We start from the raw sequence: 22291 nt of genomic DNA on the forward strand, positions 1-22291 counted from the left end.
CAACAGCCTGAAAGAAAATGACTATTTTTTTGGTATTGGTCGCTTGTTCAAAAAGCCTAAAAGGCCCATGTCAGCATTTACTTGACAAGGTTCTCCAGGTAGAGGCAGAGTGGCGGTACATTCTCTAACTTTGACACAGAAGTTCAATCTCTCTTATCAACAGTTTCTTTTAACCATGTCCATCATCTTTCCCTAACCTTAACCAGATTCTTTAAAGGGTAAGTGCACTGATTTCTTCTTGGGGAAAAAGCTAATGTGAAAAAGGTTGTATAAAGCCTTTTGTGGCTCCAGAGGGAGCTGAATTTAATATGATAAATTTCCTCAAATCATTGGAGGCGTTTGAGTTTGCATTGGTTGAGGCTGAAAACTACAAGTTTGAAAGTGCAAAAAAAAAAAAAAATCAGTGGTTGTGGAGTTAGAAAGAAGCGAGCCTACAAAAACCTCTAAAGCCTGCTCCTCATCTCTGCTTAAGGTTAGCAGTACAAGGCCTCATTTGTGACTACTAGCATTCACCACCTCAATCTCTGACGGAGCAGTAGGTGTTGCAAGTGCTGCATTGTGGGCAATGTAGGCCCCAGGTTTTGACAAGGAAGAAGAATGGTTGGAACAAAGAAGATAATGTCTCTAGTTCCAATGCATCCATTCTAATAGTTTATTAAACTGTACTTCATGTGTTCTACAGTGTTGTAGGAGTCTAATGATAAATTGGGAGAGTAGACAGGTGGCAGGTCTGAAAACTCATTTTGGAAGGCATTACCAAACAGCATGCTTTCTCATGTATTTTTCACTATTTTCATTTTATGAACTAAACAGTAACTAATGAAAAAAAAAATAACTGAGAGATTAAAGGATAAGAGAAAAATAATCATTAGTTGCAGACCGAGGTCACACGCTCAGTTAAATCAAATCAATGGTGCACCACAAAAGCTGGCCCCACCAGGGTTTATTTTCTGTTATTTTCTACAATAGTTACCAACACATACGCTAGTTGAAAAGTTCCTGAATAGGAAATAGTAAATGATGCGTGACGGGGAGAGAGAGAGAGAGAGAGAGAGAGAGAGAGAGAGAGAGAGAGAGAGAGAGAGAGAGAGAGAGAGAGAAGGCGAGTCACAGAAGAGGGGAGACAGATTTGGGTAATTTTTAGGCAAAATTCTCGAATCGCTACTTGGAGACTGAGCTTATGAGTGACTGTGAAACCCCAGAGATGTCCACTGTTAATTTTGTCAAACCGGTAAGATCAAGAGAGACACTGTAGCCACCAGGACTGTGTGTGTGTGTGTGTGTGTGTGTGTGTGTGTGTATAGAATTCTAAGACCCCCCTTGAGCTGCCCAATATTCTTATTCATATCCAAGCCTGAACAGTGTGTGCTGTCAGCTCAGCAGCAGTGTGTTCTGGTGGGAACAGGCTCTCCTCTACATGGCCCACTGATCTCTACAGGGGGCTGAGCACAGATCTGGAACGCTCACACACACACACACACACACACACACACACACACACACACACACACACACACACACACACACACACACACACACACACACACATACATACATACATACATACATACACACATACACACAAATCCTATAAAGCAGGTCCATGTTATGTTCTGAGGTATTCATCTACACCCACGCTTTACACAAACACTGACACACGTCACACATTTGGTACACGCACTAACCTGTGTACTATGTATTTACACGCAAACACATGCCCACATGCGTGCGCGCGCACACAAACACACAAACAAAATCTCTGTTCCTGAGCACAGCGGACCCCTCAAACAGAAAACAGTGTGACCTTTGAAGCCATCTCATCTCTGGCTGAATGAGGAACGTGAAACATCCTGTGTGGCTCAGAAATGAGTTCACAGTTATGCCGAGTTGAGAATGAGAGCCCTAGAGAGATTGCCAGGCTATGAACAGCATCCTTGTGGGGGATTTCAGGCCACAGTTCTAGCTATTGACAGACTGTAATATGCTGTCATAGATGGGCGGATTGGACGGTAAGCATGGTTTGAAGCCGCTGCCAGTTCTGAGAAATATCTGTTGAAAAAGATCTTGTATAGTTCCTTTGTTTGTTAGCTTCCTCCTCCTGTCTCTGTTTTTCATCTTCTAGATGACAAATTAATTTGCTGAATAAATTGTAAAATTAGTTGATTGACAGAAAATCAACTACCACGTTTTTATAAGAGATTACGAATTTCAGTTACTTATCATGCAATTAGTTCTAAAATGTGGGAACTGATGTTCTACTTTTAACGACTTTTAAGATGTCATGTGAACTCTAGGAAACTGTGACAGACATTTTTCAGTTGCTGTAGACAAAATGATTTAATGGACAAAAATAAAAAAATAAAATAAATGCAGTCTCGTTCAAGATATTGATCCACATTGTACGTTAACATCTCAGAGGAATTATAGTGACAGCTCGATGAGTTGTTGGGTTTGTTGAGGTGTTGTTTTTGACCTTCCTGCACAATTCCCAGGAAAGTGACAATGCTCCTGAAGGTAAAAATGATTTCATATATGTACATATACATACATACACACACATATATATGTATAAGTATATATTTCATATTGTTTGTATTTGTATTGTATCATTAAGAAACTTTATTACAAACCTAATCATGACACAGGCTGATTTGTGCATTTTACTTGCTTGAATCTGTGCCACTGGATTTGAGTTCTGCTCAGGGACTAGTTTTGTTTCTACCCCTAGATCAGAACTTCTTAAATTAAAATTTCATGACTGTTGTCTCTGTGTGACAAAGACCAACTGTGCTTTTATCTTTGATGGGTCTCACTGCTGAAGTGTGAATATAAAAACAACAAGAGCTTGCTAGTGGCCATGGGAGCTATGCCAAGCTGCCAAGAGTTGCAAGGCATGATGCCCAATATGATGCTCATGAACCGCTCAGCTGGGTTGTTAAAACACAACCAGACATTGCTGGTAAATCAGCTGCAGTTACTGATGAAAAAAAATAATACCTGCTTTGTTTTTTTTCCCTCAGTGGAGCTGACTTACTTGGCTGGCCACCTATTCTGGTTTATATTTCGTCCTGGAAGCCATGATCCAAGTCATGCAGAGCCTTTGTTTTAATAGGGCCTGTATGGATATAATGAATTTGTCCAGGGCCACACTCTCTGTGTCAGATCGATGCAGACTATCATAAACGAGTGACTTCTCCTGTGCTGGTATTTAGGAAAGGTCATTAACTTTGAATGGAGAATCATTTTGGGTTCCCAGTTTGGTTGGAAATGATAATGATGATGAATAGGCGGCTTAGATATTGATCTTCTCTCATCAACAGAGTGCTTTTCTCTGAGAAACTGCTCCCCTTTCTGGACCCCCAGACATGTGATATGAATACCAATACATGTAAAGACAAATGCACTAATAGAGAAAATCTAGAGAAGAAATACGAGCACACTCATTAGAGTTCTTAGTGAACCGCAGTCCATTACAGCTGTGCGATGCTCTTCTTACTGCACCCATTTCTGTTAATTTTCATTCAAGCAGCATTCTTACCTCAACGAACAAAAGAGCTCACCTCTTCTACACCTCTGATAAACAGGTTATTGTTAATATTGAGAACTGAGGATAGGACGTGTGATTCACAGATTGCCAGTCTGATGGCATCTGGATGATCAACAGCACGAGAACAACACCAGAAGGGAACACGAAGGTAGACTGTACATGGCTTTTAACCCATTTCCAAGGATACCAATTGATGTGGAAGTACCAGACTGTGACATAAATGTCATTGTGGCTACATGTTGCTGTATGTCATGAAAACATATACACAAGTGGGGGGAGGCAGAGACTGTGGGGAGCTTAGGAAGGCTCAGGAAAAACCAAAGTGCCCGTGTATTGTATGACAGTAAAGTGACATTTAAAAAAAAAAGTCACTTTACTGTCAATAGTCTGCATGACTACGGCAACTTCAACATCCACCAACCAACAGCAAATCTGTATACCAATAACTCCGCTCAATCCACACATAAGTGATTCCTCATAATGACGCTAGCAACATGCTGATGTTTATCAGGTACAGAATCTTAGTTTAGCATGCAGGCATGACATTTAACCTTTGCATTTATCATTCATCCTCTGGTAACCATGAATGTTTTTAAAAAAAAAAAAAAAACATTTATGACAATCCATCCAATAGCTGTTTAGATATTTCAGTCTGGACCAAAGAGGTGCACTGACTGACCGTCATTTGTCATAAATCCAGCTGGCATCTTTTAAATGAAATAGGAGACTTTCAAGACCAGCAGTCATTTGTTGTACTTCTGCTTGAAGCATTTTCAAATTGAATTCAGCTTTCAGCCATGATGGCCATACTGACCTTTACAGGGTGGTCTTGTTGCAATATGATGTCATAGTGTGTCACTGCATTGTAGTGGCTGTATGCTTTGATCCCAGAAAAAGAAACAACCTTAGCAACCTTAAACCACTGCTTTGCTTGTGTAAGTGTTGCCGGCCTTTGATATAAGTTCATGAGCAGTTAGATTTTGGAGGTTGTCTCACATGAGGATGACACAAACTGAAAATTTACTTTGCTAAAGTAAAATGTCATTAGAAAGTTGCCCAAAACAATAGCTTGGTTATTACCTGCATAGGGCTTATCATTATGGCTCAATTATGGCCACTGTTATAATCCGCAGGGATGTCTGCAAGACCGCCTCATCTTATATTGCTTTTTTTTTCCCGGTCATTTTATGTGGGTAATAAATTGAGCATGCAGGTCTATTTTTGTCCAAGCAATTTCAAAGATACTTAACTGTATATTGAAATAACTACCAATGTTCTCTGTTTTCAAAGAGCCAAAATGATATACAGCGAGATCTAAGGAAAGAAAAAGGAAAAAAAAAGTTTACTGAAAGACATTTCCTTTCTTTAATGCGAGTCAAATTTGTGTTTACCAATTTGAAAGTTCTAGTTTCTATTTTAGTTCTAGTACATCTTATCAGCAAAATTGTCAGTGTTACTACCATTCTGACACACACACACACACACACGCCATTTTTAGCATTAAACAACCTCTAACACTATGACCTCCATTAGAGAAAACAACTCTATAGTTGATACAAGAAACACACTGTCCTACAAGAAACAACCCTGTAAGGCGAATCATACCAGGCTCTCAAAGTGGTTGTATAAGATCTGCTGTAGTTTAGTGCTTTAATATTCTGCAGCTGTGATGTATGATCGCATGACCTCGGCTTACAGTGCCCCATCAATGTGCAGCATCTAAGCAGCAGGCAATTAAAGCTCATGCACAAACAGCTTTAAGAGTAACTGCTTTGAAGTCCTTTAAATACCCGTTGTTGTTTTTTTTATGTTGTTTTGCAGGGAAACTTCTTTCTGTCCTTGTGCAAGATGTACAGTAGCGTGCAGAAGCCTACTCGCTTTTATTAAGAGACCCATTGCTGAGAGAAAGGTTATCCTGCTGATGCAATGCATCATGATAAGACTTTTTAAGACTTTCACTGGCCAGTGGACTCTCAGGTATCTTGGAAGAAGTGAGTTTTGAGGTCTTTTTTCACTCAGCAAGGAGTCCTACATTTTGTTTCTAATGGAGTTAGAGTCTTCAGTGTTTCCAGTATTATGCAGAGATTTAAATTAATTTAGTAACTTCTTGAATTCACACATGATTTAAAAGTTTGGGCTTTTTTTCCCCAACGTACTACAAAAGGAATCTTTTTTTTTTTTAAATGCACGGATGGAGAACATAACTTTCTCACACATTCATTTATTCCATATCCTCCGTGAGAGGACCCGCTTAAAAAGAGCAGCCACTCATATTCTCACTACACTTGCTGCTGAACTACAGGGTGTTCCACATTTGTACGTCCTTATTCTTTGCCTACAAGGTAATTTACTTTTGCCAGCCTCACTGTACCATCATCCTTGTTCAGGGGGAAATTTAAGCTCAGGAGGTCTCTAACTTAAGATTCACCTACCTCAACAGCCTTTTCTCTCCTATGATTTCCGCAGCCTGTTATCATGGAGGGCCCCTGGAGTTGTCCTTTTGCTCCTGTGAAGGAAGGACAAAGCGAAAAAAAAAGGAAAACATTCATAGTTGTACCACATAAGATGAAATAGCACATTGTCAATCTCTTACTGAGATTTATTCTAGATTTATTCTACTTGCCTATAGGATGGGTAACCTGGGGTTTCTGTATCACACATATTTCAACCATGAGTGATGTACCAAAGAGAGACAGCTTTTTAAAGACTGTCACAGTGGTGTAAAGACATTTTATTATGCGTGGCATCTTATTTTATGACTGGCTGTAAAAAATGAAGAAACTCTCTGAAAAGCTTTTTCTCAGCAAAAACCCAAGGCGATCGCGAGGTAATTATCTGACTTAAACCTTTAACAGCTTCTGTTAGTCACAAAATCTGGCAAGAGAAGGATGGGGCTGACAAATAAAACTAGGTCTGAGCATTGAGTGAAAATGATAGACAGCCTTTCTCTTGGCATCTTTATTTCCATTTCCCGCGTCTTCCCCTAACCACTAAGCTCACTCAAAGACTCAAAATTCTCTGTGGCACTTTTGGGGGGAGGAGGATATGGATAAAGAAATGCACGCCGTGAGTGTCGCTTGCTGCAGGGAGAGACCTCAGAGTTCATCTCATTTCAGAGTTTCTGAGCAGCAGCAAAATGACGGTATGTTCGCTCCCTCTGCTCCTGCTGGAGCGTGCAGTGGACTTCCTCAGGGCCATGAGAGACCAGGCTCCTCTCTTCCATGCTGTTTACCACCTCACTGCTGTCAGAGGCGCACAACCCTCCTCCAGTGCCACCGATCAGCACAGTCCACTGTGTGCGTGCCAGAGGCATCTCACCACACTACACTCACTATACACTCAAAAAAATGCATTTGGGCCATACTTACAGATATTACAGTCAGAGCTTTAGAGGCTAAACTTTTGATCATCTATACTTTGACCAGTGGGGTGCATGCTAGCTCAAAATCTGAATTTCTATTGATGGAGTTTGCCTGAGGCAGCGTTACAGTCGTCTGAAAGGAGTTCCAAGTGTGCCTCATGCTTAGACAGTCACACTCAGTCACACACATGCATAAACATGCGCTCAGACACACATAAATACAAAATAAAGTAGAAAGAGCTCCACATATTTACATCACAAACATGCCTGTTCAGACGTGTGTGCACACACACATAAGCACACACATGCAGCAGAAGCACCCGTGGATTGCACGTGCTTCTTCTCTCCTGGACTTTTCTTTTTGTTCCAAGTCTTCATTGCAGCATCTGATCCTTGGAGTTTCTACTCGTAACCACATAAGGCCCAACACATATGCCATCACACGCAGAGCATTCTTTGACGCACACAACCCCACACGCGCACCCCTTCTGACTCATGTTTAAATCCCCCCTCCTCCAACAAGCTGCAGATACAGATCCTTGAGCTGTAACAAATGTCTTCTGCGGGAGCTTTGCAATTACGGCCGTCCACAGACCGCATCACTAACATCTTTGAATACTTTCATAAATGTCGTTGTTTTACATTACTGTTCTCCAGTGTTGGCCTGAAATTCAGTTTTTTTTTTTTTTTTAAGCTTCACTGTACAACCCATTGCACTTCTTACTGTAACTCCTGGAAATTTAAACTCAAAGCCGTGTCTGTAACTGAAGACACATTCACACACTTTGACTGCCTTTTCACATGTTCACATTTCTACACCCTGTTATTATGGAGAGCCCAATAGAGTTGGTTTTCTGCCCGTGTGATGAGGACAAAAAAAAGAACACCTTTAAAGAGGAAGATGATATAATAGACTGCCATTCTATACTATTCCTGCTGTCTAAAAGATAAATAAACTCACACCTGAGTACTTTTTGGAAGCGACAACTGTCGAGTATCCTGTGGCCTCCTGTTATTATCTTTATTTCTCACATTCGAGCTCCTGTGTATTTTTTTCACTCTCAAAATAGTATCCTTGAGATAGGAGCAGCTCACCTACAGTCTTTTTTTTCCAAGCCTTTTCTATCCCTTATTCATTTGCTTAGACAATATGTCTCCAGTTATTTTGTATAAAAATCATTCCTGCAAAGCTTTCAGGGGCTTGGCCAGTATTTTATAAACTAATGATTAATGTAGTACGTCTTTACAAGGATTTATCAGCTGTAGATTTGCAGATGTTTATCAGGAATGATTTCTTATCAGCAGCTAAATACATTAAACACCTGCTATCACACTGCTGGTGATCGTTCATATTCAATATCCTTACATCATTTTAATGCTTTAAAAGGTACTACAGGCCATGGCACCTGAAGTATATTAAATACTCTAACATATATTAATTTAATAAATAAATAAATAAATAAAATAAAAATGTGTTTTTTGTGAGAGGTTCATACAAATTGTAGAACAAGACAGTACCATCATTCCTCCACAGTTACGTTTGTGTTTAAAGACAGTAAGCGATTACATTGAATTCCTGCCCATCCCTTGTTCTGAACATAATTAATAATGTGGTTTACATTATTTGAGTTCCTGGAGCAGCTGCAGTGCCTGATGTCCAAGGCCCCATTGACTTGCTTACAATGTAACCTTGCTGAAAATGCCAGAGCATTACTCACCCTGCTCCTTTTTGCCAACTCACTGCATTATTCTTACCCACTTAACTGCATCTGATTTCATATATTTGCACAAAGAGAAAAAAAACATCCCTGGTGTATAATATACAGTATACCTGAAATGGATTCACTTGGATATGATTACAATGTGCCGAGAGTTGTTGTTATTTATGACACAGGTCTCCCTCTGCCTAAGCATACCACCGCATAATCTGTCACTGTCACAACTATTATTTGACTCACTTTCAAAGTGCAGTTACTTCACTGAGAGAGAGACAGGGAGACAGAGAAAGAGAGAGAAAACTGGTCACATTCATAAACTCACCATGGCAATCCATGGTCTTAAATGACAAGAGCAGAGCCCACATAGTTAAAGTTGAAGCCTTCGATTACCCCTGTGGGTGCCCTCGTAGGAAGGCTAACTGCTGCTCTGCTCCGTTCAGCACATTTGGCCCCGTTCCTTCAAGAGCTCTCGCCTCCTAGTTCATCTCATCTAAACAACCATGGGCTCCTCAGTGGCTCACTGCTCCGCCATTCACCTCCTCTCTTCCTGACACTGTACAATGCACAACACTGGGGCCCACAGGCAATGGACAGAATTGAAGTGTCATAAAAAGCCCATTCATGTCCCAAATGTGTCTTCAAGGTAGAAAATTTTAGGTTTTTTTTTCTCTCCTCTCCATACAACTGGTGCAGTGCTGCTCATTGCTGTTGCTCAGTACCCTCACCAGAGAGATGTGGAGCTTTGCAGAATGAGTGGGAAAAGTGTTCTTTATGTAGACGAAGAAATGTTTGGAAGCTGCTAGAAGTTTTCCCCAGTCGGGCATAACTAATGCCCAAACGGGAGGTTTATCTTTTTTATTTCCATTAGTGTTTCTTTAAGATTCCTATAACACTGAAATACATTATTTCCAAGCGAGCAGAGACGGTGGATGGATTTTAAATGTCATTCTCAGCAGCAGTTACCTTTCGGATCTAATTGAGGCAGCTTATGGCGCAACACACTGGCTGTTACAGAAAGGACAGCTTACAAACAACTCATTTTCAACATTGTTTAGACCATGTAATATGCAATTAGACCCTGCATCTCCACTCTGGCAGAGAACAGGAGGAAAATGCGAGCTATTTGTTTTTTGGTGTGCCCTTAATGATAATGTTGAACTTTTCGATTTCTTCTTTACTTCTGCTTTAAAAAGAATTTCCTTTTCGTCCCTGACTTACAATAAAGCAGTTCAAGTAAATGTGTCATCTAAAATTATCTTTTAAATCTCTTTTCCGGCTCTTTTAGATCATTTATTTCATGTAAAGGTTGAAACAGGCAGTAAATTATCATTATTTTAAATATATTAGCATGTTTCACAAGGGCATATGTTTTCTTATGTTAAACATGTTAAAGTATCTAGTTTTATTATGCAAATGAATAATTGTTCCTTTGTAATAAATCGTAATTTGCTGTGAAGTGATGTACATTTGCTGCCAGTGGCTTCATTTATACAATTATGGCTGCCTATGTGAAAGTGTCAATCACTCTCCTCCTGCAGACCAGTAGTACCAAAGGAATAAAGCATGCGGCCCTGCTAATATATTTGTATTGATGCAATTATATATGTGTGTGTGTGTTGTGTGTTGTGTGTTTGGAAGGTGCTTGGGAGAAAGAGAGATGACGAGCATGCTGTAAATTACTCATGTTCAGACTCAGGATATTTATCGACAGAAAAGACCCACAGGCCACTGTGGAACTAAAGAGGTCATAAGATTTGTCAGAGACGAAAACAACTCAAGTTTTGAAGAAACACAAGGTCCGGACCTATTGCTGATATCTGCAAGGTACGACGCCCTGCCCCATCCATCTCGGTCGGGTCACAATACTTCATTTTCCCTCATTTCTCTGAAGGGGAAAATATGATTCCACCTATCGATTGCTGCACAAATGTGTTGCCTAGTGATGAAAGATGAGGTGTGCTTTGCTTTTATGTGATCCGATTAACCTCCAGCTGGGAGTGGGCTCTCTGTTCTGCCTTGGTTCTCCTGCAGTGTCAGGGTGCATGTGATGGGCACTTAGAGCGATTAGTGTTCCTTGTGTGTTTTGTTTGTGTTGAGATATCACCTAGAACATTTCACTAACCATGAGATTACATTGCTAGCCACTGAAGATGGTTTCATATCTGGTAGTCTGCACTGAATTTAAGAGGGCTCATTTTTCAGATTGATTGTGAGAATCACAGATAAATGAACATCCTCCTTCTTGGCTTTTAGAAATAAGGTGCGTGTTTTGTACTGCTTTTTTTCTGGCTTTTGAGAAATAGAGCTTTGTTATAGTATAATACTTGATTAAATTCATTAAAACCAGTCCTCAGTCAGTACAGCAATTAAAATAGTATGGGGGGTTTTCAATAGCTTAGCTAATTGTGGTGCTGCTCAGTGGTTTTGGAGACTCTCAGTCTCCTCTCCCATTTGTATGCACACAAGACTTTATCAGAAAACCGTCTTTGATAAGGTTTTTAAACTTCTTGACTTTGCCAATGGCATTTTCTCCATCTGAGCAGCAGCTGACATTTATATCCAGCCCTCGCAAGAGCCCAAAATACCCTTTTCATTCCATTGTTCTGTGGTTGAAAATGAAAAAGTTACCTCTCATACTGACCGACAGTAGGTCCATTGATGGTGACTTTAAGGTCCCCTAAGCAGTTCCTCTACAGAGCAAGCTACCACATAGAGCAAATGTTTAACAAAAGAAAATGCCACGTAAAGATCACGTCTTAATGTTTTACCATGTGGACCTCTGAAAATTTGGGATTTCAAAAGCTTTTTTAAATGTCAGTATTAGAGGACACAAAACAAGATGTGCTTTTCCTCTTTAAAACACACTATTAGTGGGGCACAAAGTGCTGGTGTTTTCTGATACAAAAAGTGGGAGCAGAGGGAAACAAACAGCAGCATCAAACAGCATGAAAATGGCATGTGTTGTGGAGCTTAACATGTTTTGACCCTCTTTTTTTATTTGACAATAAACGCAAATAGCTGCTCAGACTCTTTTGTTTGAAGGTGAAAGTTGAAAAGACAGTTTTATAAGATACTGAAGGTTTAATTTAAGCATGAAAGAGAACTGTTTAACATATTCAAGCTTAAATTGTGTAAAATTATCTAGATTTGGAAACAGCTGCCTTGATTTAAATGACAGGGCTGGTGTTAATCTATATTTTTATTACTGTTAATTAGTTCAGAAAAAAAGCCAACATTGCATTAAACTGTCTCTCAATACTTTCAGCCTGTTGCTCTCAACACTAAAGACCATGTTTTTCAGCAAAATCGTCAAAAACAAGTCACAAATGTATTAATTTGTCTTATAACAATCAGCCATACTCACAGCTCTGTGAGGCTGTATGCAGGCACAGCCTAAGCTGCTAAAATACTCACTATGGCAATGCTAACATCCTGATATTTAGCAGGTATACTGTAATGTTAACCATTTTCATCTTAGTTCAGTGTGTTAGCATTTGATGGTGATGATGGTGTTAGCTGGAAAGTTAAGGGATCACCAACTCAACTTATTACAGTTTATCCTGAGGGTAAGATCAATATCTGTACAAAATTCCATGACAATTTATATATTAGCTGTCAAGACATTTCACTCTCAACTACATGGTGGCTAAAGGGTTTGTTTAAAAAAACAGTGAGGAAGCAGCTGTAGATCAAACTAATTTGAGGACCAGGAAGGTTTTCTGTGGGACTAAACTGTAAACTGCATGTTTTTTTTTTCCCTTTCTTTCTTTCGAATCTATCGTGGACCAAAACAGAGACAGTCTGGGGGAAATGATGGATGGAGAGACAGATGGACCAGATTTAGATTTCACATGCTGTCCCTGTCAGTGGCCACTTGTGGCTGTTTTTTCTCAGTGAGAAAAGAGGCAGTAAGAGCTGCATCAGTAGGTTGGAAAGCACCAAACTCTTGTTCAGGTGCTTTTAAAAACAGGCTAGAGCAATGTTCTGCCATGTTCATGTTTGTAATGGGCCTTCCAAGAAAAACAAGACTAATTTTAAACTGAATCCTTCAATGAAGGAGCCATGTGGGCCATGCACATAATCAGAATTTTTGTGGACAAAAAGAAGACAATCCACCATCATCACCACCTCCCACTTTCCCATTCTATCCCGTTGCTTCCCACCTCTTACCTCCATCACTTCTCTCTATAAGAAAATCTCTTTGATTAATGTATTACTGAAGTCGAGCCAACTTAATATGTTTGATCAGGGAGTGGTTGCAAGATGCACACATGGTGGAGGATAAAGATAGGATGAGAAGAGGAGGAGGAGGAGGGAGGGATTATATTTCTTGGGTGAAGTTCTACTCAGGTCGCCAGGGATGAGAACAGGTGATTATAAAAAAAACGGTTTGATTTGAAGCCACACATATCTGTCTTGGGGACATAAATGCTTTAATACCATTTTAACAGTTTATTTTAGAAGTTGCTTGCTGCATGTTGCAGAAACACCATGGAAAATGCTTTAAATGCATTTTAATTTGGAGTCCCATGCTCCTGTGGGCCTCCTGGCTCAGGCTGCATGAATTTAACATCAATACATTAAATCCTGAATCTAACATCTGTCTAATGATGAGGCCAGTCCGGTTCAGCTGCACTTTTGATATGTGATCAGACTCCTCGGGCCTCATCCTGAGGGGTTGGCAGTGCCAAGAAATCCTCCACAAGAGTTTACAGCCAGGATTTACCACAGGGGTTAAGTTATCTGCACAAATCATTCCCTTTTTCATTTGCAGAAACAGTCCTGCAGACATGATTTACAAGTACAGTAGCTGCAGACATGAAATCCAAGGGCAGCTCAGGGCTACGAATCACACCGGCTTTGCCTCTCTATTTACGACGTCCTATTGGCGTCATAGAAAGGAACATATTCTAAATCTGAAGTTACAAATTACAACATTTCTCTGCTGTAATGAGGTATTTAGTTTCATCTGTGTCACAGTAAGCAGAAACTAGGACAGTGTGTCACAACCCCCAGAGAAAAAGAGAGAGGCAAATCCTCTCACTGTGCTGTAAGCATGATCCAGCAACAACTAAGCACCTGCCCCCCTCTTGACATTGCTCTCTGTTTTGCCATTTTTAAGGGTAAGCATCGTTCTCTCAGCCTAAACTGGGTACGAGCAGTCACTCACTGTGTACTTTCTCAGCGGAGGTATTTACCTGCTTTAGTATTTCTCCCCATCAGGGATGCAGTGGTGAATGAAAAAGCAGTATAACTCTGGAGTAGTTTGAAGAAGTTGCGTAGCTTGAATACAAACATAGAAGCGTCTACTTAGAGAATAATGCAGCTAATTTATATTAATAAATTGTTATTATTTTCATAGCTTTGCTACCCATATCAGTGTCAGACATTTTACTATTAATGCATATGAATTATAGAGAAGACAGGTTTGTAATTAGGTTCAGCTGTGAGGCTGTTTTTAATTTTTGGGGCAGCCAGCACAATTTTCATAGCTGTGGTGGAGACGCAGGTGACATTTTTGTATTTATTTCTGAACAAAATGGACCTGGGTGGGTGATTTTTTTTTTTATTTCTTCCCGCTGAAGCTTTAATTCAAGTCCTGACCTGTGTAATATAACAAAACATACCTAGCTGCTCCATTATATCTAGACTTAAAAGTTGAGACAGATGAAGAAGGATTGCATATTAACTCTCTAATCGATTCATTAGGGCCCCCATTAGGCTGGGATACAGTCAAAGACTGTGACTCTTGATAAAAGACATCTCTTGAATACATACAAATGAAAGGTAGATGGTAAAACATATTACTGTAAATAGCCTGGTGGCACAGAATAAGGCATGATGGCTCTCTCCTTATGAGAGGTATTGATTATATATATATATATATATATATATATATATATATATATATATATATATATATATATATATATATATATATATTTCATCAGTATATGCCTTATGTATACATACTGATGAATGTACAGGAAAGGTATGAAAAAGCTAAAATGTTTGATATTCCCCAAAAGCAGAGTGAAATTCAGATTTAGTCATTTTAGTTAAGGACTAGATTTTGTTATCTCAAACACTGAGAAGAAACATGGTTTTTTGGCGGTCGTCATTCCCTCCCCCTGCTGTGTCAGAGCTGGCATGGTCCTGTCTGAAGTGCTGCTCTTGTGCCTTACGCTGGCTCTGTCCATCAGGCGAGCTGGTCATTGCTCTGCTGCCTTGGATTGTCACAAATCACTGCCACGCCACGTCTCCCACAGCACGCGGGGTTCGGGACAGAAAATCAATGTGCTCTCTTGGGCTACTCCATCATTCCAAATATCTGGAGTTTTATGGCGAAGAGAAAGAGGCAGTGGCCGGGATTTGCAGGATGGAGAGGTGAAGGGATGGAGGCCGGTTATAGGGCCATGCAAGAAAGAGAAAGGTTGGAAAATAAGAAAAGTTAGGTATCAAATTTTTTAATTGATACATGATTTCTTTTACCTATTGCAAACAGATATTTCAAAACTTTAGCAAACTGTGAGACATCTCCCCAGGATTGCGCAGGAGAACTGAAGCAGGTGAAAAGGACAGGTTAATGCCAGTGTGTTCTGAAAACAATTGGAAGTTTGTTATTGTAGTTTGGCCCACTGATTTGGCCCGCTTATCAAAAAGGTCACCAGTTACAGCAGCAGCACTTCCATTAAGGGACTTCAAAATGCCAAATTTCAGCAAGTTGTGTTAAAATTCTGACTCATAACTCAGTCAAATCTGAACACAGGGACATGACGCATACATTTTTAGATTCAGTGTGACTTACATATTTCAAGAAGACCAATATGAATATACGTCCATCAAAAATAAACATCCATTAATCCACAAATCATAGAATAAAAAGAAACTCCTTATAATTCTGAGAATCATCACATCTTCAGGTCCTCTTCACTATCAAAGTAATCCTGTGATAGTTATCTGCACATCCATGGGTACACTGCATTCAGCTTTCTTTTAGTGGTAATTAAATCAGTGGGTCTGTGTTAACAGTTAAAGCATGTAAGTAAGTATTTAAGTATAAGAACCTGAACACAGAACAAAATCAAATACTTGATAAAATAAGTAAAAAAAAACTGTTCATACTGTTCCATACAGCATGTACTATGCTCTAATTGTCAAGGTATAATGTTTTTGCAGCAGTAACATTTTGTACTAGCAGGAGATTATGCATTATGTGAGCCAACTGACATCAATCGAACTGCAGCGTTGAAATGCCACTGCCAATTAAACTTCACAAAGAGAAAGAAAGATTGCTTTCCAAGATCTCCTCTGAGCTCTCAGCAGCATCCACAATTTGTTTTACTGTAGCTCCGACTTTAACTTGCGCATTGCATTGTGGACAGAAAGTGCACATCAGCAGCGCTCTCCAAATGTTTGTGATTCTGTCGATTTTCCAGTGTGAGCACACCATATACTCAAAACCTGATTAGAATTACTAATGTACTATGAAATTAGAACACAGCTTAAAGAGTCTGACCAGGAATCTGATGACAACTTTCCATATTTGACAGCAGTGAAGCATAAGAGAAAGTTTGAATGACAGAGGGAGGAAGGCAGGAAGGAGACAGGAGATCAGAAAAAAAATGAAAGGAAGGAGAAACTGAAGGAGAGAGAAAAAAAACAGATCTAGTTAGTGCGTCATAATGAAAAGGATCGAGAGCAGGAGGGAACGTGGACAAGCCTGATAAGCAAGTGACTCAGAAAGACGGCAGTGTTTTGAATTGAGTCTAACAAATTCTTTTAAATAAGTGCAGCGGCTCATGAAAGTGATATCATATGGAAATGTTACCGACGAACCATTTAACATCACCGCTGGAACTCACTGTAGATATGATTGCCTCAGGTTGCAGGCAATGCATGCAAATGTTATGCTAAATGTGAAGTGCACGCCGACCAGGTAGTGATTCATTTCCTCCAAATCTTCTCATTGTTCCGTTTGATTTCACACCTGGCTCAGGTGTTGGTGACAGACAATGAATCTCTCTCTATACTGCTAAAAAATATAATGATCTATGTCATGTACTCATTGTCATTTTCTTTCTGTTTCAGTGGTGGACAGCAAGGTGATCATGGAGGGCCTGCAGAGGTACGGCCCCTCGCCAATCTATCTGCCTGTCAGCTACCGGATCCTCAATGCTGAGTCAGCATTCTTCCTACAGGAAGCAAACCAGGACTTAATGAGGAACTCCAGCCTACAGGCTCGAACGGAGTCCTTCTTCATCCACCAGGCCCGGCAGATGCCTTTTGTCAATGCTAGCTACGGGCCGTTTTCTGTCCAGCAGCCTGTCCCTCTGGAGCTGCTGCAAACCCTCCCGGGGTCCTTCAGTACGCCCTCCTTCACTTCATCATCAGCGCCAACGTCAACAACATCATCGCCTCTGTTTACATTCAACTGGAAGGTCCACACCTATATTATCAGCGAGAGGATTCACCCCAGCTGGCCAAAGGTTCAAGTGTTGTTCTACATTGCAGGGAGGGACTGGGATGATTACAGCGCCATCCACAAGCTGCCCTGCGTCAGGATGTTCGCCTTCCATGAGACTCAAGAGGTGCGTGGCACATGCAGGCTAAAAGGTGAGTTGGGGATATGTGTCGCTGAGCTGGAGCCCCTGGCCAGCTGGTTCAGCCCTCCCACTGTCAGGCCAGGGAGACAGAGGGTCTCTGAGCAGGCCCAGGGCACTCCTGTGGAACTCTACTACATGGTTCAAACCACAGACAATGGAGACTGCAGCTCAGAGGATTCAAGAAAGGGCAGCCCTGTTCACACAGACCAGCAGAGGCCGATGGGTTATTTTGCAGGACATACACCTATGCAGCGCATCGGGAGTGTCAGGCTGTTTCAGCCGCTGTCGGAGCTCAAGCTGGACAATAACTTTGTGGTGATGGCGCCCTCCAAACCCATCCGGCAGAGAGAAACAGTCTCAACGTTTCTGGCTTTGTCCACACTTTCCTCAGTGCAAATTTTCACCCTCAGGTGAGTAAACCTCCTCCTGGGAGAACACAGTTCACTCTGCTGCTCTACTAATGTTCGCTCATTTTCCAATTTAAACAGAAAGCACTCGACATACACGCAGCTGAAGATAAAGCACTGGTAGGGTTTTTAAAGAAGGAACCACTGACAGATAAAAACCTTTAACAATGCTCCACAACCACATATCTGACAATGCACGACAACATTTACAGTACAGCTATTTGTCACTTAACAGTTACAATTTTCTCAAGAAATTCTTAGTCATTGTTTGTCTGAGTCATGCACAAAAATGAATCATGCAGGGTTTAATTAACTCTTTGTCTCGAAAACACTTTACTGTACACTCTGTAGTAGTATCTCTCCTACGACCATATACTGTTGTGCTTTGGAAACTTTAGCTATAACAGTTTGTTTAATCTAAATAATCTGCACTTGGAAAATTCAGGGACTAATCTCTGTGCATTTGAGATTAGAAAATGCGTGTATGATAAGCTTATGATTTGCCAAACCATACTCAAGTCCACAGACCATGTTGCCATGACAGTACGACTTTGCTGCCCAGCAGCAGTTGGGTTATTCAGCCTGTTTATTTAGGTCATTTGTCTACTAATCAGAAAAACATAATACCACAAATGAAAAGAGATGTAAATAAGACAGTGGTAACCAACACAGGCCTCATTTAATCAATTACCGTGTCTATTGTGTGCACAGGCAAGACAGACAAACAACATTCTGATCCTTAACCTGCTTTGCTGTTACCCAGCAAATGCTAATTTCAGCTGGCAGACATCTTTGTGAAATAAAATGATTTCAATGGAGAAGAAGGAGCTTGCTGCACGCCAAACCTTGGCTCTGTACCAACCTGAACCCTCTTGGTATTTATTTAAAAGTTTTCTGCAAATGGAAGCACAAGCTATTTCAGCAATGTTCAACTTAGTTTTTTTTTTTTTTTCAGTTTCTTTTCTTTTTAACTAAGTAAAAAACTGAAAACTGAGAGGAAAGTTTGAAGAGAGTTCATTTGTGGTATTATCTTCTGTGCTTACATTTGAAGGGTTATGTTCATGATTTGATATCACCTTTAAAGATTTTTTTTTTCTCCTTATACTTTTAACCTAAATTTTGGTTACTTGAAATCATGAAATCTCCCTACGAAATACATCCCCAAACATGGAGTTTTACCACACTTAGCTAAGCTTCTTTCAGGAAAACTTTACTGGCTGCTGGAGATTTTAAAGAACTGTGGTGGATTGAGTGTTTTATGGAGAATATTTATTTGTGTTTCTTGTAACCTTCCAAATCATTTGGGACAGATAGTAGGCAGGTATCTGACTGCTAAAGACCTAAACTGCATCTTTGACAGTCTGGAGGGGATTGTTTTTACTGGATAATGCCTTAATTACGCTTCTGTGTTATTCATGGAAATTGTTTCATGTACTCACCTTCAAAATTGGAATATTTTTTATCTGAGGTGATTCCACACAACAACAACAAAGCAGTTATTGATTCACTGAGCTTTGTCTCATACAAATTACTATTCAAAGTGACTGTAATTGCTCCATGTTGTTTGATGCAAATTAAGGTGTAAGGAATATGCATTTCCACTGGGCTACTTTTATGCCTGAGATCTAAATCATGGCAGATGAAACAGTTAGCAGCCTCAAAGTGGAGCTGTGACAGAGAGCCTTGGCGATTTGTCAACCCTGGGTAAGCAGGAAATCTGCCAAAAAGCCTCATTGCTTTTTCTCTCACTCCAGTGATGATGAACTCCCATGAAGTATTAGTGCTCGCAGTGTGTGTTTATCACATTTGTCAGCATGCGTGTAAATGGGAGCTTTAAAGGTGGTGTTTTTTTCCTTTAGTGCCTATTTGCACCAGTGTTGCACCCGTTCGATCGTTCAGAAGTTCATTCTTTTTTATGTTTTCCGTTGGGATGGCGCTGACTTAAAATTCAACCAAAATAACTCATTAGCAACCAAAAGATTAAACCTCAAAGTGTTTGAAAATCACAAGCTACTTTACAGTACTTGACTGCCAGCTTACCAAACTCTGTGACTGAAAAACCGATTGCTGATGATTAATCTTGTGTCAGTTGTTGGATTTCCTGATAAAACAAAACTTTACTTTAAAATACCCTTTAAGCACTTGATCTCCTCCTCATGATGGTGTGAATACGAGCTCCGTTTCACTGGATGTGGGAGCTGGAGAGTGTGTGCATCTGCGCTGATCCTTGTTCAAGACGGGCGTCGGTATGTTTGCGCGCAGAGGCTCTGCTTCTCTGTATGTGTTTGCATATTGTCGACCAATGTTTGCCTATTCATCGGTGTGGGTGTGTTTATGGACAGCTTACATTACAAGTAGCTCTGGTGTGCTTCTCCCAGCAGCTAAGGCATCATTAACTATTTATATTCTCTGGAGTTACACTCTTCTCCTCTGCATTATCTTTTCTCCATTTATCGCCCCCTCCTCCACCACAGTCTAACTTGCGACAAAAGAATACTGAGAATCTCTCTGGATAGTCTGTATGGAATCAATAGATCGTTTAAACTCTAGATTTTACTCTTTTTACTCCTTTTTTGATAAATCTGAAAAACCTTTTAGGACTGTGGGGAAATAATACAGTGAATAATCCTCTTAATTTATTGTTTACAATCAGAGTAAATGATAAATGATTGCCTGCATTTGCCTGGACGGGCACCTTGGATTTTTCACGTCCATTACACACTCTGTCCATTACTCTCAGCAAAACCTGAGGCAAAACAAGACATGCCTGAAAAGTAATGTACAGTTTTGATTTTGCAGTTAATTTAATTGACTGGCTTTTCTTCAATAGTGTTGCCTGATAACACATTAAAACAAATCAAAGGATTTCCTTTGACTGATTATGTGAAGTTGATTTCCAAGGGCCACTAATCTTCAGTTCAATTCAAAACTACATCAGTGTATGTAATAATTTATTAGGCTGCTTTGTTTGTGAGTACCATACAATCAGCAGGCTTTCAAGCACTCATGTCATTTGATTTATCTGAAAAACTAATTGATCTTTTGGGCCTCAGTGGTTAGTGTAAGCCTTATTCTGATATCTCAGAGTTTAAATCCTGTGCAAAACAGCCACAGTGACTCACATGCAAAGCAGTAATTTTATGCACAAGCCAGAGCACGGTTAGTGTCAGTGAAAAAGCGTTTGGTATTAAAGAAAAACAGCTTCAGCTAATAAATGATATAAGCAAAAGCGCTGCTACCACGAACACAAACACCAAAGGGTTGCCTTCTCCTTTTCTGCTCTAATGTTACACAAAAAAATTCTGTCTCCTGTCAGCTGCTTATTGTCCCTTTAGGATATTAACCTGAGGATTAAACCAATCTTATACACTCAACTTTCTGGAGAAATCAGGTCACTGCAATATATGTAAACACTGTAATTGTAACTGTTAATGCTGTACAGTTAGTAGTTTACTTGTAGGCAATGTCAACATACTCACTGTTAGCATCAATGTTAAGTTGGTCAACATACTGTGGAAGGACGAATAGGAAAGAAACATTAGTTAACACTGGGCCAGCTCAGAAAGCATCCATGCTTTTGATGTTCCTCATCAGTTGGAATCAGATATTTCACTGATATCATCAGGCCCCTTGAGATAACTTATTAAGACCAGAAGCTGTAGCGTACTGGACTTTCGTTGCCATGGTCACAATAATAAACACAAGGTTAAGGTTGTGGAACAGTCACGGTTTGGTTACGATACGGCACAAAAACTACGTGGTTAGATTCAGGAAAAGATTATGGTTTGAGTTAAAAGAAGTCATTAAGGTAAGAGGACCTTGTTGTCATGGTTACAATAATAAAGATGCAGTTAAAGTCATGGAATGGTCATGGTTAAAATAAAGGATGACTGCTGGTTTCAAATGGGCAATGAACACTGGTCTCCTGTGTCTTATGTTTTGTCCATCCATCCATCCTCACCTACCGCCTCCTCTTTACACTACCTCACCTGACTTCCTCCTTTGATCCCATCATAACTACTACAGCTGCTAGAGGCCACGTAGCAATAAAATGTAACTATGGGTTGTAATAAGCTGCTGGCACAGACGACCACTGGGGTTGTTTTTTATTTTATTTTTTTTTTTGCGGAGGACAGCTGACACAAAACACAGCTGACTTCCAGCTCTTTAAAATCACCATGTGTCGCTGTATCTTTAGATTTTAGCGCATCAGTCAGAGCTGCGCTCTACTTCTCATTAGCTTCCACTGATTATCAAGAGTCAAAATATACTTTGACTCGCTCTGAACCTTCCTAGGAAACTTTTGGCATATGAAATTATACCGGACATTATATTTCTTCTGCCAAAAAAAACGAGAGTAACATCTGAAAGATAACATTCAAAATGCATCCTCAAGTCATCAAACATATCAATGCCTTGCCAGCTCGTTACCTTAACTGCACACTTAACCAAAGAGCTATTTTCTTGCCCATTTTTTCCCCCTCTGCCTTATTGTGTAATTGGCTATATTTTATCTAATTTAAATTAATCTAATGCAATTATTTTGAATGTAATTACAGGCTTTTAATCCCTGCCACTTGAAAAAACGCTCAGACATTTGTGCACACACAGAGTCATGAATATTCACATATCCACTCATACTTTTAGACACA

The 22291-nt window shown here is 40.0% G+C and overlaps 1 protein-coding gene across 1 annotated transcript in view; it reads left to right on the forward strand.

The window, feature by feature from the left end:
• The window catches only part of si:dkey-112m2.1 (transmembrane protein 132C), a 125211-nt gene that overhangs the window by 23164 nt on the left and 79756 nt on the right, over positions 1 to 22291 (forward strand). The window contains exon 2 of the mRNA XM_041059133.1: positions 16718 to 17642. Coding sequence (XP_040915067.1) covers positions 16718 to 17642 — 925 coding nt within the window. The remainder of the gene's footprint in view (positions 1 to 16717; positions 17643 to 22291) is intronic.

Source organism: Toxotes jaculatrix, chromosome 16 (genome assembly GCF_017976425.1).
Source record: "Toxotes jaculatrix isolate fToxJac2 chromosome 16, fToxJac2.pri, whole genome shotgun sequence".
NCBI classification, from domain to species: domain Eukaryota; kingdom Metazoa; phylum Chordata; class Actinopteri; family Toxotidae; genus Toxotes; species Toxotes jaculatrix.